Genomic DNA, 24615 nt, shown 5'->3' with positions numbered 1-24615 from the left:
AATATGCGCTAATTTGCATAAATTTCCAGAAGAGAAATCTGAACATTGTAAAAAGCCAGGGTCAAAATTCTTCTTTTATTTTGTTTACATATTAGAGTCAAAGGTTTTTAGAGAGGGGATTTTGGATATCTCCATTTATCATTGCATACATCAGAATATGGTGTTAACAGCTATAAAATATCAATTTTCGCCATGTTTTTAGGTATAAAATGTTACATAAATTAGGCTATGAATGATATCAGAACAAACCCCTCTGCAAAAACCTTCAGAATATAGATAGGAGTGAAACTGGAAAGTTTGGTGTATGCAAATGCTAATGAAGTGGAGATTTCTGACTCAAGAGTCAGTGAGAAATTTTCAGAAAACGGCCTTTGAAGATATGGATTATAAAATATCAATTACAGGTGAATAGGGTAAACAATTTAACTAACATATCAACATAAAACTTCCCCAGTTAATTACTTACATTAAGACATTTATTTTTGTATTACTTTGTTCTCTGAAATTCTTTATTAAAATATGCAAATGAGGCGTTATCTAATGCTAACTTTTGGTGAATTTGCAGGTGCAAAAAAGACAAAGTGTACCACCTTGTGTATTTTGGATGTTTTTTTCGTCTGAAAGATGACATGCTATGGAAGTAAAATAACCCAAAAACTCAAAATTGAAAAATGATGGTTTTGCCTGCCAGCGTTTTTTTTAAAGATGGCTGGCCAAAGGCGGTAACCGCCAGAACTTTAGTACAGTCAGCTCTGCGCGGCAGAGCTAACTCTGCACACGTTTACGTGGGGCGACAGCCGCTTCATACCCCCACTGCCGTTATCAAAAACCACGTCCCCTCTACCGCCTTCCCTCATTGGAATGACTGGTGGCGGAAAGTTACTGTGTGGTGGTGTGAAAGCCCCTACATGCACAACCTTTGGGGTGGCTCAGTCTGTAGGGAGTTGGGTTGGGAACCGGAGGGTCGCCAGTTCAAGTCCTCGTACAGAGTGTGGACTGGTAGCTGGAGAGATGCCAGTTCACCTCCTGGGCACTGCCAAAGTGCTCTTGAGTAAGGCACCAAACACTCCCCACTCCAGCACCCACTCACTCTGACATCTCCATTTGTTCATGTATAGGACCTGAGCATGTGTGTATTTCAGGCCTGTGTGTCTAACAAAACAGAGTGTAATCTGTAAAATAAAAAGTATGAATTATTAAACTATTTAAAAAACAAAAAAAAAACTGGAGAAGCATAATTACAACCCTGCCTGACCATAATCTTGCAGTTTTTTTTCCTCTGGAGTGCCACACATTTTCCAAACGTTTTTTGGGAAATACAGACATTGCTAAGCTAACTGATGACATCATCAGGGTAAGTTTCTCAGACTTTAGAAAGTTCCCATAGAAAACATTTTCACGGGCTAAGTTAGTTGAGCTGAAGCGGTGCGCCCCCTCAAGGTAATGGTATGCCGAGGACTTCCCAAGGATTGGTTAAAGAAACTAGTTAATAATGTTATTAGCCTAAATCTAAGGGTTACTTCAATCGAACCACTGTGATATTGTTCTGTTGTTTGCCATGTACTGATTCACAATATTCTTACTATGAACACTAAGAAAGGCCAATTAAAGCAACCTAAAATAAATTACTTGAAAGACATGTTCTATACAGAGCGTCCTCAAATTGGAACCTGTACCAACTCATATGAAATACATTACAAAGAGCTTCAAATTCCAAGTAATTTTGGGTAAAATGGTCTAATGCCAATCTAACTGACTTTTGGACATCGATATATCTCATTCTCTCTGAGTTACGTACCAATTCAGTCTTGTTTTATCTTTATTAACTCTCTCTGACATATTTCTTGTGTGCTTTTGCTTTTTATTACCTAATTCTTACCCATGTAATGTGTGTGTGAGGCTAATGGGAAACCAATAAACAGTAAATAGGGACATTTTTTATGCTCACAAACCAAATTCCATTTACCTCAATTACATTGGAAAATCTTGGCAAAGAAAACTAAAACTAACTGCATGGTTCAAAATAAAAATGTAATTTAATTTCTGCCATTAACACTGACAAGTTCATTGGTGATGCCTTCCATGTTGTGTGTTGCACTGTGCAGTGTTAGCATTTCAGAAGGGAATCTAGCTGTTTATAAAAGTATAAAATATAAAAGGATTAAAATCTCTGATCCAATTTAGCATAAGCATCCAGTTAGCATTTTTGTTGTTAAAGCTATAGAGTTTCTGCCGCCCCCATGACGAATTCTAAGCAACGACAACAAAACTGTTGGCGCGTCCACATGATACAAGCCTTCCGTGACCGCCACCCCCCACACAGTTGCTAGTAGCCAAGGAGGACACTGAGGATTAAGGATGTTCTCTGGTTTAGATAGGAGGACGGAAAACTCTCTTGTGGGTCATATAAGAGGATAGGAATAAACAACCTATACCGTGGTATGGTTTAAAGCAGGGGCATGGAAGGCTTGTATCATGTGGACGCGCCGACAGTTTTGTTGTCATTACTTAGAATTCCTCATAGGGGCGGCAGAAACTACGCACTATAGCTTTAATGTTAAAATGTGGCGCAGTGAATCCTTAAACTTGCCTTAATCTGTGGATAATGTTAAGACTATTTTAGCTGTAGGCCAGTAAGCCTATCATCAATGTTGTGTACATTGAAAAAAAGATGTATCTTAAATACTAATAATAATAAAAAGAGGCTGAAGGCTCTGGCACCCATGGTGGTAATATGTTGGATTCATGTATATGTACAGTATGTTAGACATCTTTTTGTTTAAATCATCGAACAATAATTTGGTGGCCCCCCTGCAGCAACTCTGAGGACCCCCTAGGGGTCCCGCCGTGGACCCCCTGTTGAAGATCTCTGGTTTAAAGGACTTGAATTTAACATAAACATAAATTATTGTTTGTGTTCAAAATCTCCTAGAAAGTTACTGTATTTGAGGTGGCACTGACAGAAAAATACATAACCTCCACCAGAGTAAACCCAAGTGTGACATAAGAGCCGTCGTTCTGTGGCGGTGCTGTGGAGAGGCCTAAATCTGCCACCATGATGAAAGAGCCTGCGGTTCTACGCCGCCTGCCACAGTGATACCTTGACTCCGCATTGCGGGAAATATCCATGGGTTGTAAACAAAGCTGGCGCACATTATGTATGCCGGCTGTATGTTCACACAGAGGGAGAGACCGAAAAGGTCATGCCTCATACACTGTTAGCCTATTGCTCGATGGATGAGACAAAAGAAGGAATGTCTCATTTCTCTCTGTCAGCCTGACTGTTTAAACCCTCCTGGTCCCCATTTGGCCTTGTTTGCATAGAGTAGTCCAGCTGCTGCCCAGTCTCCACTTTAGGTTAGTGTTAATATGTACCAAAGAAGAAATCATTTAATCTACTGCTTGCTACCATGTTTTCAAAGACAGCACAAGTCTGAGTTTGTTTAGAATACCTAAGTAACGATACCAAACTAGGTACTTGTTCCGTACTTGACTCAAGATGCAACTCTTGCTCTCAGTGATTAAACATTTTACATACAGATTTGTCCTTAAAGTAAAGAGGGTCTTTTCATAAGCATAGACTGGGCTGTGTATACAGTAGAATGGCGCAACATTTTTTGAAATTGTTGCTACATGGCTGCAAGATGTTCCTTGGAATTGTTGTTTAATGATGACAGTACTGCCGTCTCGTCTTCCTCCATCCAGGGTTTTTGGCCGATATGTGATCACTAATCCTATAATAAACCTAAAAGTAAACTAATGAGCGGTTTGAATTTGGCAGTATATCCTGGGTAAGATGGTGGCAATATCATTATAGTAGGTTACCTATTTTGTACACTCTATAATAGAAATTCAGAACTATGTTTTTAAAACTTTATTTTGGAAGTGGACTGTTGGTAGTACATTAGAACACGATGGTATAGGCTACTGTAATTTTTCTTAAAGGAAAGACTTGGTATGCAGGCATGCAAGACTTAGCTGCTGCTGTTACAGACGGGTGGCCTGACCATTAAATCCACATCACATGGAGGCAGAACTAGTGCTGCCTATAAGTCGAGCATATAAAAATAAAGTCCTCTATCAGTCCAAACTATGGAGGGGTTAAGACCCTATGGAAATAAAATGTGAGCTCTATGGCAGGACAACAATCTTCTTCTCCAGCTTCTGCTCAGGGAAGATGAACCTCCTCATTACGTCATCAAGCTCCTCCAGAGCCAGCTGGGCATGGAGCACTGCAACGTCATCCGGGTCTGAGCGAACCACCCACTTTAGAGCTCGGTACAGGTCCAACAACACATCACTGAGAACCTGGAGAAGTCATAGGAGAGAGGTGGAGGTTACACTGTTGAAACATTTTAGACTGGTCTGTAGACTGAAATGGATGCTTACAACGGACAGTTTGTTGTTACCGTTTGCTTTTTTTTTTTCTCATCCAAGTACGTTTGGCAACTAACTCAGTTACTAATAGGGCAAAACTCCTAAAATAAGACCCAAGTTGTATTTAAAATTGGTTAAGTACAGAAGCGCAGAGCAAGGAAAGGGTAACCTGGAAGTTAACTGTTAGGGTGTATTAATCAAAAACTTAAGAGGGCACAATGAAACCTGCCAACTATGAAACCTGCCAACGAAGAGAAATGGCATTAAATGCCTTCCTGTTTCTTAAAGCAATCATCTTTTTTAAGCCTTTCAAATATATATTTTACTGAGAGTTTAATACATAGATTCATTCCCTTAAAGAATCCCCATCCTGAAAAACAAAACAAAAGCAGAAAGGAATAACATCAGTGACCTCTCATGATAGCTCTGTAGCACATCCCATAAATCCTGCTCTGAGGTCATAAAACATCAGAACAGAAAAAGCAAGTCAATGATGTCACCCCAACCTCTTCAGCTCTCTCAACGTTGTTTTCAGTAACCATTTCACTGATTAATTGATAGTCAATTTCATTGCCAAAGAAAACAATTATTAAAAAATGAAAATCCCCTTTTTTCAATGAATCCAGCTCTCTTTTTGATACTATTAATGGTCTGCACTCTTTAGCAATAGCCATTCAATGTATTTACATTCAGTAATTATCCGTCTATATAGTAGATTTTATTGAGTGGTGGAGTCAACCTCTGTTTACTGTTGGCTCTCCTACAGCTGTATCACAGCTAATTTGAGTTAATGCAAACCCAACATTGCCCACTGAAGGGACTGAAGCAGTCCCAGGAAACTGGCATTGCCAGACCTTCCTCCACAGCGCTGCGGAGGAGGGTCTGGCTAGTCCACAAACATTTCGGGATGGGAGAAAAACGTGCGCTGGTTTAATGGCATTTCTTCAAACCAATCACAATCCTCTTGAGCGGTGCTATGCGCCGGACGGAGCAGCGGTGCCGCTGCAAAAAAGCCTCGGGAAGGAACTTGTTTTGGTGGAACGTGTACGTTCAAAGATTGCTCCGTCCAGGGTTTAGTGCCGCCCAGACGATTGGGATTGGTTTAAAGAAATGGCAATAAACCAGAGCGTGTTTTTCTCCTATCCCCGATTGCTGTGTGGACTAGCCAGACCTTCCTCCGCAGCGCTGTGGAGGAAGGTCTGGCAATGCGAGACTAGGTTGGACTATGACGAGATGGATTTTCGTGTGATATGTGATCCCGCAATTCTCGCATGATCTTGTGATATCGCGAGAATCCAGCTACTGTGCAAGCTAAAAGTACACAAACAAGGAATTTGACACTGACTTGTATTTGCTCCTTATGTACTTACATATAATACACATACAGCTAAAACAAGGACATGGATCAATGTCTTCCCTGACTCCTGCCTCGGTGTTCCCTCAGTCTCTAATTGCTTCTCAGCAGTGGTGGAATGTAACTGAGTGCATTTACTCAAATACTGTACTTAAGTACAAATTTGGGGTACTTGTACTTTACTTGAGTCTTTTCTTTTCATGCTACTTTCTACTTCTACTCCACCACATTTCAGAGGGAAATATTGTACTTTTTACGCCACTACATTAATCTGACAGCTTTAGTTACTAGTTACTTTACAAATTAAGCTTTTTGCACACAAAACACAGGTAGTTTATAAAATACTGTCTTTTATTATAAATGAAACTACTCAACAATATAACGGCCTACAAGTACAGCTGAAATTATTGGCAGATTAAACACTTAAGCTAGCTAATTGACAGAACTGTTTTGATCGTTTCCAGTTCCTAAAATGTGAGGATTTTTCTGCATGGAGTACTCTTACTTTTAATACTTTAAGTACATTTTCCTGATCATACTTACATACTTTTACTTAAGTAACATTTTCAATGCAGGACTTTTACTTGTAACAAAGTATTTCTTACACTGTGGTATTAGTACTTTTACTTAAGTAAAGGATCTGAATACTTCTTCTACCATGGCTTCTCAGCCACTCAAAACACCTCCTGCACCATCCACACCACTACACCTGGCCTGCTCTTATTCCCTTTGATCTGCCTCTCTTACCTGTTATAATGTTACTCTGTGTATCATTAGCCATGTACAGCTGGTGCTGCCCTTCTCCAGCTGTTCCAGTAATGACAGGAGCTGGCCTGGGACCAGCGACTGGACAGCTGGCTGTGGTCGTGGCAGTGGCTCAAGAGCCACATCACACTTGTGCCAGCGGCCGGCAGCTCACATATAGGTGTGTTTCCACTGGGCTACCACAGGAGAAACAACACATTTACTTTCTGTTTTCAACGCTACTGGTAGGTTTATACAGTATGAGACTGGGTCTAAAGATGAGAGACAATGAAAGGGTTTTGTTCCTAGGTTAACTAAATTCATACCATGGTCTGGGTGAATACTTGATTCTGATGGCTGCAGGGTGTCCATAAAAAAAGTGTTATAGGACACCTACTAAAGGAGTTCCAGTGAAACTGGATGCGCTAAGTTAACAAAAAGGAAATGTTGGTTCCAACACTGTGTGGTGCTTCAGTGCCTCGTCCTCTGAACACCACAGGATGGCGCTAACACACAAGCTGCAGGAAGTAAGTTACACTGCCCCTTTGTTTCACAGCGAATAAGGTTATCTCTCATCCCGCTCACTGTTCAGGTCGTTACTTCAGGCTGCGGCCGACAGTAACGTTACACATTGCGAATAAAATTGTTCGTAAGTCGTTATATTGTTTTGGGGACAATGACATGGCTGATAGCTAGCTTGTCTTGACGTTAAACATACTGTCAAATTATTTTTACTGGATTGCCAACTGGCAACTGTACATACCGTTATTGACCTTGAATCTTGCTAGCATAGCGTTAGCTCTCTGGCTCGGAGCGGAGCTGAAGGGTTCTACGAGCTGAGCGGACTATATAAATATCTTCCGTTGCTAAGGGTGGCAAGTCGTATCTAAGGTCCGTTCTATTCGCTGGAGCAGTGACCAACGTTTCGATTGCATAAGAACTTTATGGGATGGGAATGATTGTCCGAGGTAGGAGTAATTGTTTGGAAAAAGTTTTGATTGTAAAACGTATTAAAATATGAATTAATGTTAAAAAAATATATATATTTGGCAAGTGACCATGGTATAAGCGGGTTAATGCCCTTACACAACGCTTGCTGATTAATATATGAAAACTACAGTGATTTAACCTGTAGCCAGGATGTTTTACGATTGAAAGGACAAAGCTCATGTTAATTTATCTTTTATCCCCAATTATCCCCGAGACGGGTGGCAAGGAGGCTCTCAGATGAGTTTGGAGCAAGAAACCACAGATGTATCCCATGTGGAACTTTTTTATTCTATGTGGAAGAAATACCCCAGCTGATCTGATGGGACAGGGAGCTGTTGTGAAAACTTTACTGTAATATTAATAGTTGTGAGTAATTGCTGTCTCCTCAAAATTACACTGAAGATGTCATGTTTGGTAAACACAAATCCTTCATCCTGTTTGGTAAACACAAATCCTTCATCCTTGCAACTTAACTCTCACCAAGTGCCAAATGCGGGTACATTGTCTGTTTGGTGAGTAAATCTCATCGGCCACATGGCGGGTAATCGTTTGTACCAAAATGGTTATGTTTTTCAGTCTTAGTTTTGGTGAAGGTGCAGCTACTTTCTTCCGTCCCTCTACTGTCTGCCTGTCGGAGCTCTAGGTGGGCGGGACACACGCACAAATACACTGACGCAAACACACTCACACCGGAACCCCGCATCAATTCTGTTTACTGGTAGCTAGCGTTTACATCGGGCTGATTAATTAGCCAGTATGTGGCAATTTTTGGCAGGAGTGGGCCAAACTTCCAAAAGAAAGCCCAATGAAAACGGACGATGACCCAGCAGAACTTGAAACCACAACCAGAGAGTTTTGTGGTGTATGTTACAAAAGAAAATTAAAATGTATCCGGTAAAAAATATGCTTGGCCAGCGGATTTTTTCATGTAGTCAAAAAGTTAATTTCGGACACTGCTTTTGCATCTCTTCCTCAAAATTATCATTTTGATTATTAATTATATCATTATTTTAATTAATCTCTCAATTATCTTTTAATTATTGTAATTACTCATTTAGATTTATTTAATATTTGGTATAAAAAACAAAACAATGAAACATGCCCATTGTCCAGAGGCTTCACATTCAGATATTCAATTAACAATGGTATTAAAGGTGCAGTAGGTAAGACTTATAAAACTAACTTTCTGTCATATTTGATGAAACTGACCCTATGTTCGAGTAGAACTACATGACGCAGGGAATTTAAAAAAAAAAATCCGGCTCCTCTGGCACCACCTACAGCTTGTAGTGCGATTTGCAAAAATCCACAGCTCCCTGTTCAGATGCACCAATCAGGGCCTGCGTGTCAATCACTGTTCATGCACACGCATTCATTCTCCCTTGTGGGGGGAGGGACTTAGGAGACCGTTTTGGGCTTTAGCAGAAAGGGGGGCGGGACTGAGAAGTTGTTGATGTTCAAATTGTTTGGCTAAGTCCTGGATCTTCACAATCCTACCTACGGCACCTTTAAAACAGAAAGAAAAAACGGCAAATCCACACATCGGAGAAGCTGAAACCAGATAATGTTGGCTGTTTTTTTTGGCTTTATAATTAACTTAAAAAAATAGTTGATTGTCAACATTGTTGATAATTAACATTGTGTCGACAATTTGATTGATCAAATTATCGGTGGTGGCCTAAAGGTTAGAGAAGCGAGCTTGTGACTGGGAGGTCGTCGGTTCAACCCCCAGACCGACAGTAAGATCAAATCTGGGTGGGGAAAGTGAAAGAGCAGCGCTTGTCCCTCCCTCATTACCACCACTGAGGTGCCCTTGAGCAAGGCCCTTACCCCAACCGCTCCAGTGGAGCTGCTCAGTGGCCAGCAGATCAGACTGTGGTTGCACTGGGCAGCTTCCAGGTATGAATGTGTGAATGTGATCAGGGTGTTCCTGCAAAAGAGAAGCTTCCTCTCAGTGAACCTTCCCTGAATAATAATTTTAAAAAAAAACCTGAGAACTTTGATTATATTATTGATTATAGTTATATATAATAGTTATATATATTATAGTAGATTATAGTTTTTTTATTATCCCATGTCTAATGTCACAGAAGGGTTTCTCAATCCACAATTCAAAGATTTGATGATTATTTTATATCATTTATTTAGGTCAGTGATGATAATTTAGCTTGGGTGCATTTGCTCAAAGTGCCCTATAGTGCTATAAATACATAAACTGGCAGAGTTGCTGCCATGTTGTACCCTCAAACCTGCACAGGGATCAGTGAATGGGAGAAATCCAGTCAGTGATCCTGCCTCACTGCTTCCATTTTAGGAGGCCACGGAACTGTGATGTGATTAGCCTGGACTATCTAAGAACAACACTACAGCAGAGATGCTGAGAGTAACCACACACTGCACAGTGTGAGGGACATGAAACAGGGAGAAAGAGAGAACTGGTGTGACTTTAAAACATGGTGTTCGGAGTGAGTCTCCTCCCTGTGCTTGGTGAGAAGCTAACATTTAGTCTATAACCCCAGTGATGACAGCAGGGAAACTGGGACTAGATTACAGGACCCGTCAGCCTTTGTAACAACAGCCTCACACTCTCAAAAACACACCCTGAACATTAACATAAAGTTAGGGTTAATAATGTGTGGGGGTGCACTAGTAGCTACGCTGTCGGCTGGCAACAGTGACGAAAAATATTGTAGGTGTTACGGGTCCTGAGCGTGATCCCATATGAACAGATTATGCTAAAACAGCTGGAAAAAGTTGTAATCAGTAACGTTACCTAAATGAATACAGTGTTCTTTCTTTTTAGCAACAGTTTGTATATTTGCAGTGGTTTCTCAAAAGCATCACATGTCTCACAATTATATTCCAGGATATAGTGTCCTTTTCTCACAGAAAGAGGGCTATTTCAGTCTTTGGACCAGAATAAAATCTGTTGTTCTACTGTGAGTCCATTCAGCTTTAGGATTATCACACATAGCTAATGAACAATCCCAGATACACAACATATTTTGTAATGTCCATCTCAGATCACATTTTCTCTCACTATGACCTGTACCGTCATATAAACAGACCATAATGGCGGCTCGTTTGGAAAACGTCTTATTTTACAAAAATTGTTCACCAAAATGGGTTTCAGCAGTTGCTGAATCTGTCTTCATTTCAGATCGGTCAGCTTAAAAGATTTTCGTGAGTTTTTGAGAGGCGGCGAGCCGAGCTCCCCTCCTCATTTGCATAACGTGGCCTGGATTCAACTTCATGCAAATGAGGACTTAATTAACGGACCCAGGGTGAGTCTGATGAAAACTGTGGTTTTTGCCCAGTCAGCTCCGAGATAGTCTCGAATTTACAGCTCACAGCAACTTAATATGATATAGTGTCTGGCTTTTGTTTGATATTTAGTGTCAGCAAAATGGCTTTTTATTGAGTTTCCTCTTAGCGAAATGCTCTAAGTGAATCTTAGCTGGGCTTTTATTGTGAAGGGTAGACATGAAAGAGCCAACGTTATGGTAACGCCTTTTTTTCTTAACCTTTTTCCAACACGATGTGTGTCAACAGCCTGCTGCTTCTGCAGGTTTTTGTTTGTTTTTTTCCAAAACCTTTATTGTTCGGCCGTTTAGTTTAATTCACAGTTTTTTAATATCCAATATCCAATGCTGTCCAAACTGCTCCAAAACCCAATCCCCAACTTCATTGGGTACCCAGGACACCAAGTAGGAAGTAGATTGGATGAAGGGTTCATGAGATATTTCAAAGACAGACAAACATAAATACACAAACACACACATACAGAGGCTTCTCGATTTATTAGATTGATGCAGTGCTCATAATGCTATTTTCCAAGCTACTGTGGCGGTTATTACACAGGAACTGTGTGAGCGCGGTTTTCATGTAAAATCATTTCATGTGAAATCAGCCATTTTGTCAAATGTATTGTATGGTTTGATATAAAAAGATGCACAAGAGTGTATGTGTGTTATGCATACTCAGTTGTGAGCGTGTGTGAGCGTGTGTGTACGTGTGCGTACCTGGGTGGTTTTTTCGCTGAGGCCTCGGAGCAGCAGGGTGATAACATGGACAGCAGCTCTCCTTACCTCTGCTTCCTTCTCTGTCTTTATCAGAGCAGTCAGACAGGAGCTGAGCTGCACACGCGCACGCACGCACACGCACACACACACACACACACACACACACACACACACACACACACTAAGATTTACAGTGGTATAAACATGAAGACATAGGCATAAAGCATGAATACAGTTAGTGATCATGTCTAGGTAAGAAATACAGCACAATCTAGAGCTGTGCTGTATTTTACACAACACGTTTGTCACAAAGATGCCGAATCAGCTGCAGGCCTACACTGCTGAGGTCAGTACCAGAACTAAATTGGATCGATTGATGTATTGGTCAGACATCGAAACAAACATGGGCCCTCCATTTCTCTACACTCCCTCACTTGCGCGCACACGAACACGGTGAAAAAGTAAAAATGGGCAGGTTCATGAATAAGCATCCCTGTTTCTTCAGCTGACAGTGCTGCTTATTCATGCCAGCAGTACATGCCAGCAGTACACACACACACACATACACACACACATATTTTATTTGAGCCTCTGACCACTGCAGCAGCCTGCAGCAACTTAGAGCCTGATCAAAGTAAGTGAGCAGTATGTATAGCCTTTTTTAACAGAAAAGAATTACTGTATGGATGGCGCTTCTCCACTCAGATTGATTGGAGTAGAAATTTGGTGGTCCATGTTAGAAAATTGATTCCTTTTAGCAACAAAAAAGCTGAAGTCTCTTTGGCCTCACTTGCTCATTTCTCACTGCATATTCACCTCATGCGTTTCAACAAAAAGGAAGCACTCAGTTGTGTTGTCTTTTAACTTCCTTTCTACACTGTGGACTGTCTACAAGTGGGAATGTATTGCCTTGTGTATTTGGTCATCTGCTGCTTGTGATCATCTTGTACCTGGCGTTTATCAAATATCTGACCAATTTTACAATATAACGTACAGAAGAACTGCAAGTGCTTGGACCAGAAGAGGCCATTATAATTATTTCTGATTTGGAGTCATTCAACTGCAGTAAATTGTAGACATCCAATTCTTAATTTCAGCAGGATAGGAGATAATAATGAACAGCGTGGTGGTACCTGGCTTTATTGGGACATATAGTTACATATAGTCCACGTAGCAATAAAAAAAATGTATATGGTATATAAAGGGGAACCAGAATAAACCCCTGGGGGACCCCACAAAAGAGAGGAGCACAAGAGGAAGACGCATATCCAAGCATAACAGAGAAAGACCTGTTGGACAGATAAGTCACATCACTGATGCCAAAATAGTTTTTCAAACAACTGATTAAGACATTCTGGGCCAAAGGCTGAGCTGAGGTCAAAGATAATTCAAATGGAGTATGGGCCTGTACAAGTGACAAGCAGTAAGTCATTGGCGAACTTGACCAGAGCAGTCTCAGAGAAATCTTTCGAAATTTTGATAGTTGTTCATAAAAGAAATCAACTGTGTGGAGACAAGAACTGGATAACAATGGCAGCTTAGAGATGGGTCTAAAATGACTTAAGATAGAGGGATCCAGAAAAGGCTTATTTAAGAGGGGGTAAACCGTGGCATGTTCAAAAATGAAGGGGGGAAATGCCAGTAGACTGAGAGCAGTTAATAAAGGGATTTAACTGGTTGGCTGAACGAAGGACCAATCACAGAGTTTATGGTTTAGGGAGGATTATGGGATTATAACCCTGTTTAGCCATTAGTTGGAGAGTCCCTTGTTTCTTTGATGCTCACATGAGAGATAAGATCTTGGGAGACACTGTATTTAATCGTTTTTTCCATTGCCTTCCTACAATGTCCTTTTAAAATTCCTTATTTCTTCTTTCTTCTTATAACTTCTGAGTGTTATCACTGTAAACTTCCAAGCCTCCACATAACCACTCACAATTTCAATTCATATACATTTTACAAATGAAAAAAGTGAAATAACTATAATACTAATAATACTATAACTAATAGGAGCAATTCTTTTTAAAACAACATAAGAATTTCCTCTGCCAGGTCACATAAGTACTTGGTTAATAGTTCAATGGCAGCTTTTACTAACACACCATACCATAGCTGAAATATGGCAATTCTCAATTATTTTTAATTCTGCCCATCATATTTCTGCAAAAGGCTTGGATTTCAATGTAATCCATCCAATGGACAAAGGGATAGATTTCACTGTGTACTACTTTTTTAAATTAATGTACTCACTACTTGTATTCCTTTATTTTTTGCTATATTCAATCAGAATGATTGCATCATGAGTTGTCGCGATCTAAGTCATTAAAAGATTAGGTGGAGGTGAAGTACATCCTCAACTCAGTTATTTCCTTATTTGAGTACAGCATAGAGCGTATTATTACATTTATACCATGGCCACTTCTCAAAGCAAATAGACAAATATCTTACAATGTTCAATTTACAGAGCATCTTTGATTGTAGTGAGTTTCACCATTTATGTAGTGTAAAGCACCTGAATTGTTGCTATAGTCATTTGCAGTCTAAAACTGGCAGGGCTTTCATGAGCTTTGATTTAGCGATTAACCTACTGACCGGACCTACAGTTTATTTGAGGTGTCCTGATGTATGAAGTTTTTTTTTATGAAGCCACAATGTCTTTTTACCATGTGCTGCTGCAAAAACCCAGTTCCTCCAGGAGGATCATACAGGTTTCAGGTCAGTGTGCTCCCTCTCACCTCTTGAGCCACCGTTCCTAGGGCATAGTCCAGTCTCTGGCAGAGTTCACCCAGGTTGGACAGACTGCTGGCTCGGACGCTTTGGTCCGGGTCCCTGGTTCCTTGCAGGAAGGCGCCGACCAGAGGACGGCCGAGGTGGGGCGCTAGTTCCCCTGGAGAAGGAATAGAGGTGAGAAAGACCAGGCAGACAGGTTAGATCCCAGGTAGTCTATATCCTTGACGTTCCACTTCCGGGATTACTCCAGTGCTGCAGGAAATTCCGCCGGATGCATGTATTTACGCCGATGTTTGTGTTGGAATTTTAAACTCCGGTGGATTTATGAGGACTATGGTTATCTGCTCCTCATATCTCTGCAGGGTAAACTGAGACAGCTATCTAGACTATCTGTCCAATCTGAGTTTTCTCTCGCACAACTATTTTACAGCGGCTTCGTGCGGAGCTTAGCGCCGCCCATGACGATTGTGATTGGTTTAAATAAATGCTAATAAACCAGAGCACGTTCCCATCCCGGAATGCTGTGTGGACTACCCAGACCCTCCTCCGCTCCGCAGTGTGTGGATGGTCTGGCAAAGCGAGACTAGACCCCAAGTTGTACATCTTAAATGCATTCACAGTAATAAAATAGAGACCTTATTATGTATCAGGTTAAATAAAGATGTCAGTTATCTGGCTCTCTAGCTTACAGCAATCTGCATCTTCTATACAAAATACAGTAAAATAAACCATGTACAGAAATGCAAGACCTTCTTTAAAACATGTGGTTATTATCAAATGCAACAGTAAGTATTGTCAGTCCTGGAGTCTTTTATACCAAATAGCATATGCTCTATTAGAACTTTGAAGGATTGAAATATCAATATAAATCTATAGGCTAATCAAACATTTGATCAGTCACTGATGCAAACAACATAGACCCAGTGACATTAAAATTCAAGTCAAGCTAGCGAATATCTAACTTAAATTTGACTTCAGCTTGATGCAGATCATATCGGGCAAAACATGTATTCAGCTGATGATCATAAAAATAACTTTGGCCTGGTGTTTGGCCAGAAGCACCGCTTGTGATCCTCTGCTTGTATGGTGAGTTTATAGTCATGTTAGCTCCACGCCTTTGATCCAGCCATGACATTTTGAACAGACATCTATTGTCCCCAGAGGATGAAGCCTAGCCACTTTCATAATTCCCTGACTTCTCCTCTAGCGCTACCATCAGGTTGACATTTGTGGGTTTTTTGTGAAATGTCTCTACAACTATTGGACGGATTACAATGAAATTTGATACAGGCATTCATGCCCCACCTCAGAATAAACTAGATTATGACTTAATGCATTGATTCACTGTATTGCTGCAGAGGGCAATTAGTTGTAGCTAGTAACTAATGACAGACTGTGCATTTAGTGCTCATTAGCAAATGCTAGCATGCTAAACTGATGGTTAACATGGGTTAACATATTTGCTTGACATCTGCATTTTAGCATCGCCACTGTGAGCGTATTTCTCACACATCTCCAACTGTATATCAACGACTGGGCCGCTAGCCTCTATATTATACATTTGTCCTGACATTGCAATGCTCCCTTCTCCAAAGCAAACGTACGATGTGATCAATCAAACATTGCCACATGAGCTGACTCACTCAAATCTTAACACATCTCGTTGTGTTATCCATTGAATTACTAGATAATGACATGAGCCAGTGATGGAGTCCGGGCCTCGGAGTTCGACTCAAGTTGCTATTGAGTTACTCTTGAGTCTATATGGACTATGGCACTGATGACTTGGACTCGAGGATTTATGAGAAATCGGACTCGAGCATTCATGAAATAGGACTCAGAAGTTGGATGCAGTTTCTGACTACTTTTATGGGTAATAGGCAGTGATGGAGTCCTCGACTCGGACTCGAGTCACTATTCTCTGGACTTGTGACTCAACCTCAGGTAATGGTGACTCGACTTGACCTCTTCTTTGGTGACTCGGACTCAACACTAGTCCTGCACGATTCGGGGAAAAATATGAATCACGATTCTTTAGCTTAGAATTGATATCACGATTGTCTGTGTAATGTTTATTGCACACATGAACCATGACAAAACAAAATAAATTGGCAGTACCAAACATAGATTTTTGTTGGCGCCTATAGCACATTGCGCATCACCACAAGCCTGTAAACATAGAGGCTTCAATAAATAAAGAAAATAAAGTACATACTGGCCATTTAAGTACAGTAGGCTACCAAAATAGTGACATATAACAAATTGAACTAAATATGGCCCTGATAGAGGCTCTATCTGAACTCCTTGAACATGTCTTTACATAATTAAAACATGTCAATCAACATGTTGCAGCTACAGCTTCAGTCTCTAGAGAAATGGATTTGTCAATTGCCAGTTTAAGTACAGTATTAAAAACAGAATGATTTCTTAGCACACTCTTTAACTGCTTGCCTTTTATAGAATTAACATTCAACTGGCCATTCAAGTAGGTTACCAAAAATAGAAGTAAAACGCACTGCGCTGAATATGGCCCTGAACATGGCTGTAAACAGGTGCTGGTAGAGATTTGTGGTGTTACCTTGCGGTGCTGCAACGAGGGCAAAACATGCCTTGCAAATCACATCAGACTGACCCTCGTCTCGCTTGAATCAAAAACAAGTTCGGTTTGAGACTGAGTGGTTGGCTGATTCTCGTCACTAGTACCTGGGTTTTCATCAATATCCATTTGGTTTATTTCCGAACTATCGCGCTCGCTCGACGAGTGAAACACGTGACTAAAAGGCGCTTTGTCATTGGCGGAGGGTGAAGCCCTCAACTTTCTGAGAGCTGTCCTACCAATTTTTTTAAATCAAAGTCATTTAAAAATTAAATCATGAACAGGGTGAATCGAGATCGCGATTTTATAACGATTTATCGTACAGGCCTACTCAACACTGACTCGAGACTTGACTGACTCGTCGCGGTGACTCGACCTCAACACTGCAATGAGCAATTGGCTCATTATATATGTAGCGTGTCGGTTTATGTTTTATTTACTGAAATGGTTATAATTCCCTGACGTTAGTGTCTTAATTGTCAGGCCAGCTGCACCACCTCCAATATAATACACTGCAGGAAACCATGTGTTCAAGCAAGTTTGTGGGAAGCCAAGACAATACAAAATAAGCATCCTACAAGTGGATAGACTGATTTGCAGCAAGGTTATAATAGTTTTGAATTTTCAATGAGTTCTTATTTTATTTGAGTTTTGACTTTTGGGTTTTGTTTTAGTTTAGTTTTTTTACATTTAGTTTTACAGTAGTTTTTGTTTGTTTTTGTTAGGGCCAGGTATAATGTCTCAGAAGTATGTAGCTACATATTCATACAAAATACATAGTTGGAGAATAGCCATGATGTTTAATGTTCAATCTTTACGCTACTTTAGTGTCCGTAGTGAAGAAATCGTGCACCACCCCACACAGAAGTTTGTAGACAAGGAGGACACGGAGGATAAAAAAAAACATGATGGACTCTTCAGAACATGTAATTATATTCACTCGATTTTTTTTACGATCAGACGATCATCTGAACACAGCCATACTGAGAAATACAGAGTGTTGTGTGGAGCTGATAGTCTTAATTAGCTTTGTAGTAACTCATTTGGCAATGGGTTGAATGTAACGGACAATAATTAATATCAAAAAGTTACGCATTAAAGCTTTAAGTTTTTATTTAGTTTGTTTACTAAAAACATTTTTCACTGCTTATTTTCGTTTTAGTTTTCCTTGAAGGTCAATCCATCCATCTTCGTCCCCTTATCCGGTGTCGGGTTGCGGGGGCAGCAGCTCCAGCAGGGGACCCCAAACTCCCCTTTCCCCGAGTCACATTAACCAGCTCTGACTGGGGGATCCCGAAGTCCTGGGTCTTCCAAGGCCTCCTCCCAGATGGACGTGCCTGGAACACCTCCCTAGGGAGGCGCCCAGGGGGCATCCTTACCAGATGCTCAAACCACCTCAACTGCCTCCTTTCGACGCAAAGGAGCAGCGGCTCTACTCCGAGTTCCTCACAGATGACTGAGCTTCTCACCCTATCTCTAAGGGAGACGCCAGCCACCCTCCTGAGGAAACCCATTTCGGCCGCTTGTACCCTGGATCTCGTTCTTTTGGTCATGACCCAGCCTTCATACCATAGGTGAGGGTAGGAACCAAAATTGACCGGTAGATCAAGAGCTTTGCCTTCTGGCCAGCCCTCTTTTCATCACAACCGTGCGATAAAGTGAATGTTATACCGCCCCCGCTGCGCCGATTCTCCGACCAATCAATCCGCTCCATTGTCCCCTCACTCGCGAACAAGACCCCAAGGTATTGGAACTCCTTCACTTGGGGTAAGGACTCATTCCCTACCTGGAGTAGGCACTCCATCGGTTTCCTGCTGAGAATCATGACCTTAGATTTAGAGGTGTTGATCCTCATCCCAGCCGCTTCACACTTGGCTGCAAACCGATCCAGTGAGTGCTGAAGGTCACAGGCCGATGATGCCATCAGGACCACATCATCTGCAAAAAGCAGTGATGAGATCCCCAGCCCACCGAACTGCAACCCCTCCCCACCCCGACTACGCCTCAATATCGTGTCCATGAATATCACAAACAGGATTGGTGACAAAGCGCAGCCCTGGTGGAGGCCAACCCTCACCTGAAACTCACTGCCGAGAACCCGGACACAGCTCTCGCTTTGGTCATACAGAGATTGGATGGCCCTGAGAAGGGACCCCCTAACCCCATACTCCCGCAGCACCTCCCACAGTATCTCAAGAGGGACCCAGTCATACGCCTTCTCCAGATCCACAAAACACATGTAGACCGGTTGGGCATACTCCCAGGCTCCCTCCAGGATCCTTGCGAGAGTAAAGAGCTGGTCCGTTGTTCCACGACCAGGACGGAATCCGCATTGTTTCTCTTCAACCCGAGGTTCGACTATCGGCCGAACCCTCCTTTCCAGCACCTTGGAGTAGACTTTACCGGGGAGGCTGATAAGTGTGATACCCCTGTAATTGAAGGTTTTAGTTTTTATATAGTTTCAGTTTACTAAAAACATTTTTCACTGCTTATTTTCGTTTTAGTTTACTATAACCCTGATTTGTAGAAATAAGCCTCAAGCTACAGATCCAAATGGAAAATCACAGCTCGGAAAGATGCCAAAATACTCAAAGCAAAAAAACGAAAAGAGACAAGGTGATTACTGTAGAGAAGGCGAGTAGTGTAGCAGTCTGAGTTTTGGCAAGAGAAAGAGATTTCTGAGAGCAGCGTGGATACCAGAAAAGGAGCTTTAAATGTAATCCAGCCATTGAAATCCACATCTTGATACAAGACTAATATTGTTGTTTACAGAGTGTAGTCATACTCAGTTTAACAAGCTGTGTGCGGGTGACTCTGTTACATCGGCAAACATACAAAGAACAGAGCCGACTGCTGACTACAGCTGCCCCTGCCAAGCAGCAGGGAGGACAGCCAGAGGCCTCCATGGAGAGGAGACAACCAGCTGACTGGCTAGTGGTAGTAAGACCTGCTTGTGGGTGTATGTCATGGAAATGTCTCAATAAATTGTGTGTGTGTGTGTGTGTGTGTGTGTGTGTGTGTGTGTGTGTGTGTGTGTGTACGTTAGAGCTGGGTATATTTGCTTGATCCAAAAATGTGTGATTTATTTAGCTTGTCCTAGATTACACTTTTAGAATTCCAACCACTTCCTTAGAATCACAATATTCAAAACACACACACACACACACACACACACACACACACACACACACACACACACACACAGTTACGGCTCTAACAGATCTAATGAATCACTAAGGGAGTGTGAGTCAGCAGGAATAATAGCCTTCGTCACAACTGCGCACATTAACACACAAAAAAAAAACACATGAGAAAACTGATGCAACACTCCCACAGATGCTCCCATATTTTGGCATTGTATTGGTACTGTATTCTATACATCCCCTTCCTATTTATGTTAATTAACTTTGTCTTGGGAACATCATTTGGTGCAGAGTACTTTTGGTGTACATTTTCTGCCCATCATTGCACACTATAGAAGCTCACAGGACTATTCAAGTGCTTCTCTGCCACTCTACCAGGCGAGTCAATTAAAAAAACCTTCTTATTTACAAATGACAGCCTGGCAAAAGGCAAATCTTGGCTACTCGGGGGCTTCAAGACAACACAGAGGCTTTTTGGATGTCTGTGCAGCAAACTGAAGGTCTATCCAATCTCTCAGCAAGGATATAAACCCCCTGATTGTTCCAGAGAAATGGTACGATGGCAATCTGGCAGATAAAACCAGAGCTAAGAAAAAACAAAACAGGGTTTTCAATCAGAGAAAGGTTCTGATACACAGGGTCCCTTCTGAACAGAGATCTGCATGGAAAACAAGCCTGCACTGTGGCTTTTGTGGTTTGGTGGTTCCATGCCGATAGCTGTCCACCACAGACAGTAGGGCTGTGACGATTTGTCAACGTAATAGATTACGTAACTGCGTCGACACAAATAATTTGCGTTGACGCGTCACACGTAGAAATCTATGTGTAGACTTTGTAAAATGCATCACTGAGTCAGGATAACAGCAGCAAAACACCGTAAGTTCTGCTCACCTTTTTTGCTCTGCTCCCTTTCCCTACCAAGTAGAGTTTTGATTTTCTGCCCGAGCCCGAACTTGACCCACTTGATCCCCGGGCCGGGCCCTTGATCAAGCATTTGTGTTTTTTTTTATATTTACTTTATTAGCCTAATTGGGTGGGCAGAAAGCTATGCCTCTCCAGCTTCTCCCGTAGCTCTGGGTATATGTCCTGCACTGACTTGAGTGGGAGGTAAACTGTGCTAAATCGTGTCTCCCCCATCTGTAGCACTGTCTCGATAATTGCGCAACCAGGCCAGATTGTTTCAGATATCTCACGAGTCCTTTATAACGTCAGTTATAACGGCCCACGTTAGTCCGTTGATTTGGTTTACCATCATCATGAGTGACCCAATCGATTACAGACTGTTATATTAGACACTCTGCAACTTGCCTTATGTTGGATTTATTTGATTTCATATGTTGCTAAAATTGCACTTTTTTACTGCAAGATTAAAGGGAGAAGAGCTTGGATGTTAAAAAAGAGCTAGTTCATTATTTTACCTACTACTGTTAAAAAAAGCAAATACAGGCTACTCTTTTTGCACTTGCTCTGTTTACTTAAAGTTTTTATTTTTGTATTCCTCCTGAAAGTGACTTTATTTTGTGGTTGGATTGATAGCCTACATCTGGCTTCAGGTTGCACTACAAATTAATATTACTTCAACAGTGCAGTGTTAAACAATTTTAATAAATAGAGATTTGAACCTTTTTGAAATTTGTTTTGTGTAAATTGTTAATAATTGAGCAATGGGAAAATAATCGCTAATTGAAAACTTAATCGTAGATTAATCGAAAAATTAATCGTTAGATTAGTCGACTAATAGAAAAAATAATCGCTAGATTAATCGTTTAAAAAATTATCGTTTGGGACAGCCCTAACAGACAGTAATAGAATATTCAATCACAAATTCTTTAATGTTTACCACTCACACAAAGTCAAATGTCCATGTTCTTTTAACCAGATAATGATTTTCGGCAGGTAGATGGCGCTACAGAGCACACAATCTGATGGGTCACATAGATTTCAGTGTAACAGCGGAAAAGCCTGTGTTAGTGAGTATGCAGGTGAAAGGTAGCAGGCAATTTCTTTATATAGGCCTAATTGTCTTTGAATTTTATTTTAGAAGTTATCTGCTTTAGTTATGGCTGATACTGGGGGAGGGCCATCACAGAAAAGAAGGAAATATCGAATTGTGAGTTGAGTGTATCGTTACATCCATGGGAGAAGTGAACGTGAACACAGATTAGCGATTCTGTCGCCCCATAATCACCAAAGTAAACATTGGACCCATTCCTCACAAGCTCCATATCTCCAGGACATTGTAACACTAAAATGGCATTTTTTAGACGGACACATCAGGACAAAATTAACCTCGTCTGAGACCGGTTTCTGCCTAAGGACCAAAAACTCTCGCGAGATCTGGCAACATAGATAACCGACGATAAATAGCGTTTGTGAACACCTTAACAAAACTAATCTCTGTAACGCCAAGTATGTGTTTTAGCTGTGTAAATCTCTAATGTTAGCAAAAGAAAATTTTAATAATTCAAACGAACATAACTTTTCATTCATCTACACAACGTTCAAACAATGCCACTCCCAATTAGGAGACAGGAAGTGTGTATCCTTTCATAGTATCATTGGCGCTGCTTGAAATGCGCTATCTTTAGTAAAGATGATCTGTGCCTCAGTATCATTTCTTCTTTCCGTTTTATGGCAGATTGCAAACATTCCTTTTGAGGTTGCATACAACTAGGAGTTGTTCAGAGCACAGGTTTTGGCTTTGGTCTCAATAAAGGCACAATGGTACTAAACCGAACAACATCACTGTGCCTGGCTGCTGTTCACCAAGAAATAGTGCCAGCACAAAACTTTGGGCTGTGCTTCGGCTCAGGCACTATCAATGTCCACAGGAAACTTTGAAGACGTGGAGCATCTGTTTAACTTTTTGCATGAGACTCCAGCGCCCGTACACCCAACGTTCCCAGTTGAATTGCTTTCTTGCATAAGAAGCAGTAGGCTTCTAATACGTCGATTTTGAAATTTTAGACTTTTTTAAGATCACGCGGGAAGGAATTTCATGCATCGGTGATGCGAGCTGCTCTGGCAAAAATAGACCCAGCATGAAAAGATAGCGTAGCAGGGAAAAGAGCTCCAAGTGAGAGGCTCTGGAAATGGACCCCGTGGCTGGACTGACGGACACGTCCATACTTCAACAGATATGAGAGTGGTATCGATCTTTTCATTTCACTGTTAAAAAGAAAGCAAATAAGTGTATTTCTCAAAATGCTAAACTATCCCTTTAAGTGATAACATGGAGCCTAGTCTGGATACATTTCCAGGAAAATTGTTGCAAATGTTCCACCAAAACAAGTTCCTTCGCAAGACTATTTTGCAGAGCCACTGTCCCTTTGTCCGGAGCTTAGCGCCACCCATGGTGAGTGCGATTGGTTTAAGAAATGCAAACAACCCAGAATGTTTTTTTCTCCTATCCTAGAATGTATGTGTGGCGTGGCCAGACCTTACTCCACATCGCAGTGGAGACAGGTCTGGCTATGCGAGACTACATGGCGCCTAATATACAATATCACAATATCACCGCTTTCTAGGGGTCAGGAAATGGGTATCAAGTTAACTGAATATTCTCACAAGTCTAGTCATACAAACATGAACGTGAACAACCAACTGATGATGCTCACCCATAGCCCTGCTCGCCCTCATCAGGACTTCTCCCACTTTCAGGCGGGTTTCCAGGGAGTGCTCCTTGTTGGATGTAGGGAGGGAGGGACCATGTTGAAAGTCTTTTAGGAGCCTTTCCAGAATCCTCTCTGGGTAGGAATCAGCCAATGCAGCCAGACCTAAAGACAGTTCATACTAAGTCCATCTGCTTTCAAGAGTTGCTGACAACCACTTCAGCTAGGCAGATAATATTATGGGTGGGTTAAATCAATGATAACATGACATTTGGCCAAGCTGCATCATTATTTTACCTTGAATGGCTGACAGGTAGATGAATGAGTCTTCATGCTCCAGGTTTTCTAAGAAGAGCTGGAAAAGACACACCATCAGCATGATTAATCACCACATAGACTGGTGTATAGTTATATACAGTCTACTTACTGGGAATATTCTACCATTTATGTGTGAAAAAATATCAAAAATGTCACCAATATGGAATTTGCCAGGCGAACGCAAGAGGATCAATACTGGCACAACACTGAATACATTAAAAACAATACGACCCACTATCAAAGAGAATAATGAAAACATTACCCCCAGGTACTAAAAGGGGCCCTTGAAGATATAGGTTTGATTGGGTAAGGGGAAAACAGGGGACTGGAAAAACAAGGGGTTTCTTAGACAGGCTGGATAGAATGTGCTGGAGTTTCGGGTAAAGCATGGAGGGAGGATAGAACATATGAAAGGTAGCCTGTATAATATTGGAGAACTTAGCCCAACCAGAAGACACAAAAGGGGGAAAATCAATAAAGGGTTTCTTCTGTAACAGTAGGGGGTTGAAGGTTATCTATGGTGCACACGGGCGGGGGGTTGTGATTAGAGAGAATACTAAATTAGTTGTTATCCTTTCTTGCCCATACCACCTTAACAAGTCCCTAGAGCGCACCCCTCTCGCTCCCTCTGGGAAAAAAGGCTCAACCGCTTCATTTATTATACATGTTTGCTCATAATGTCCCAGGAGACACAGATAATACCGCTACCTACACGCTACTGGTGCACACA

At 41.3% G+C, this 24615-nt stretch overlaps 1 protein-coding gene across 1 annotated transcript in view; it reads right to left on the bottom strand.

Annotated features, from left to right (window-relative positions):
* Positions 1-3620: 3620 nt before the first annotated feature.
* The window catches only part of tango6 (transport and golgi organization 6 homolog (Drosophila)), a 45675-nt gene continuing 24680 nt past the window's right edge, over positions 3621-24615 (bottom strand). Inside the window, exons 14-18 of the mRNA XM_031297827.2 lie at positions 23865-23922; positions 23574-23732; positions 14223-14374; positions 11488-11601; positions 3621-4308 (exon numbers count right to left, since the gene is read on the bottom strand). Of these exons, the coding sequence (XP_031153687.2) occupies positions 4132-4308; positions 11488-11601; positions 14223-14374; positions 23574-23732; positions 23865-23922 (660 nt within the window). The 3' untranslated portion in view covers positions 3621-4131. The remainder of the gene's footprint in view (positions 4309-11487; positions 11602-14222; positions 14375-23573; positions 23733-23864; positions 23923-24615) is intronic.

Source organism: Sander lucioperca, chromosome 7 (assembly GCF_008315115.2).
Source record: "Sander lucioperca isolate FBNREF2018 chromosome 7, SLUC_FBN_1.2, whole genome shotgun sequence".
Lineage (NCBI taxonomy): Eukaryota > Metazoa > Chordata > Actinopteri > Perciformes > Percidae > Sander > Sander lucioperca.
The sequence above is the reverse complement of the archived record's forward strand: the minus strand, read 5'-3'. Positions and strand labels throughout refer to the sequence as shown.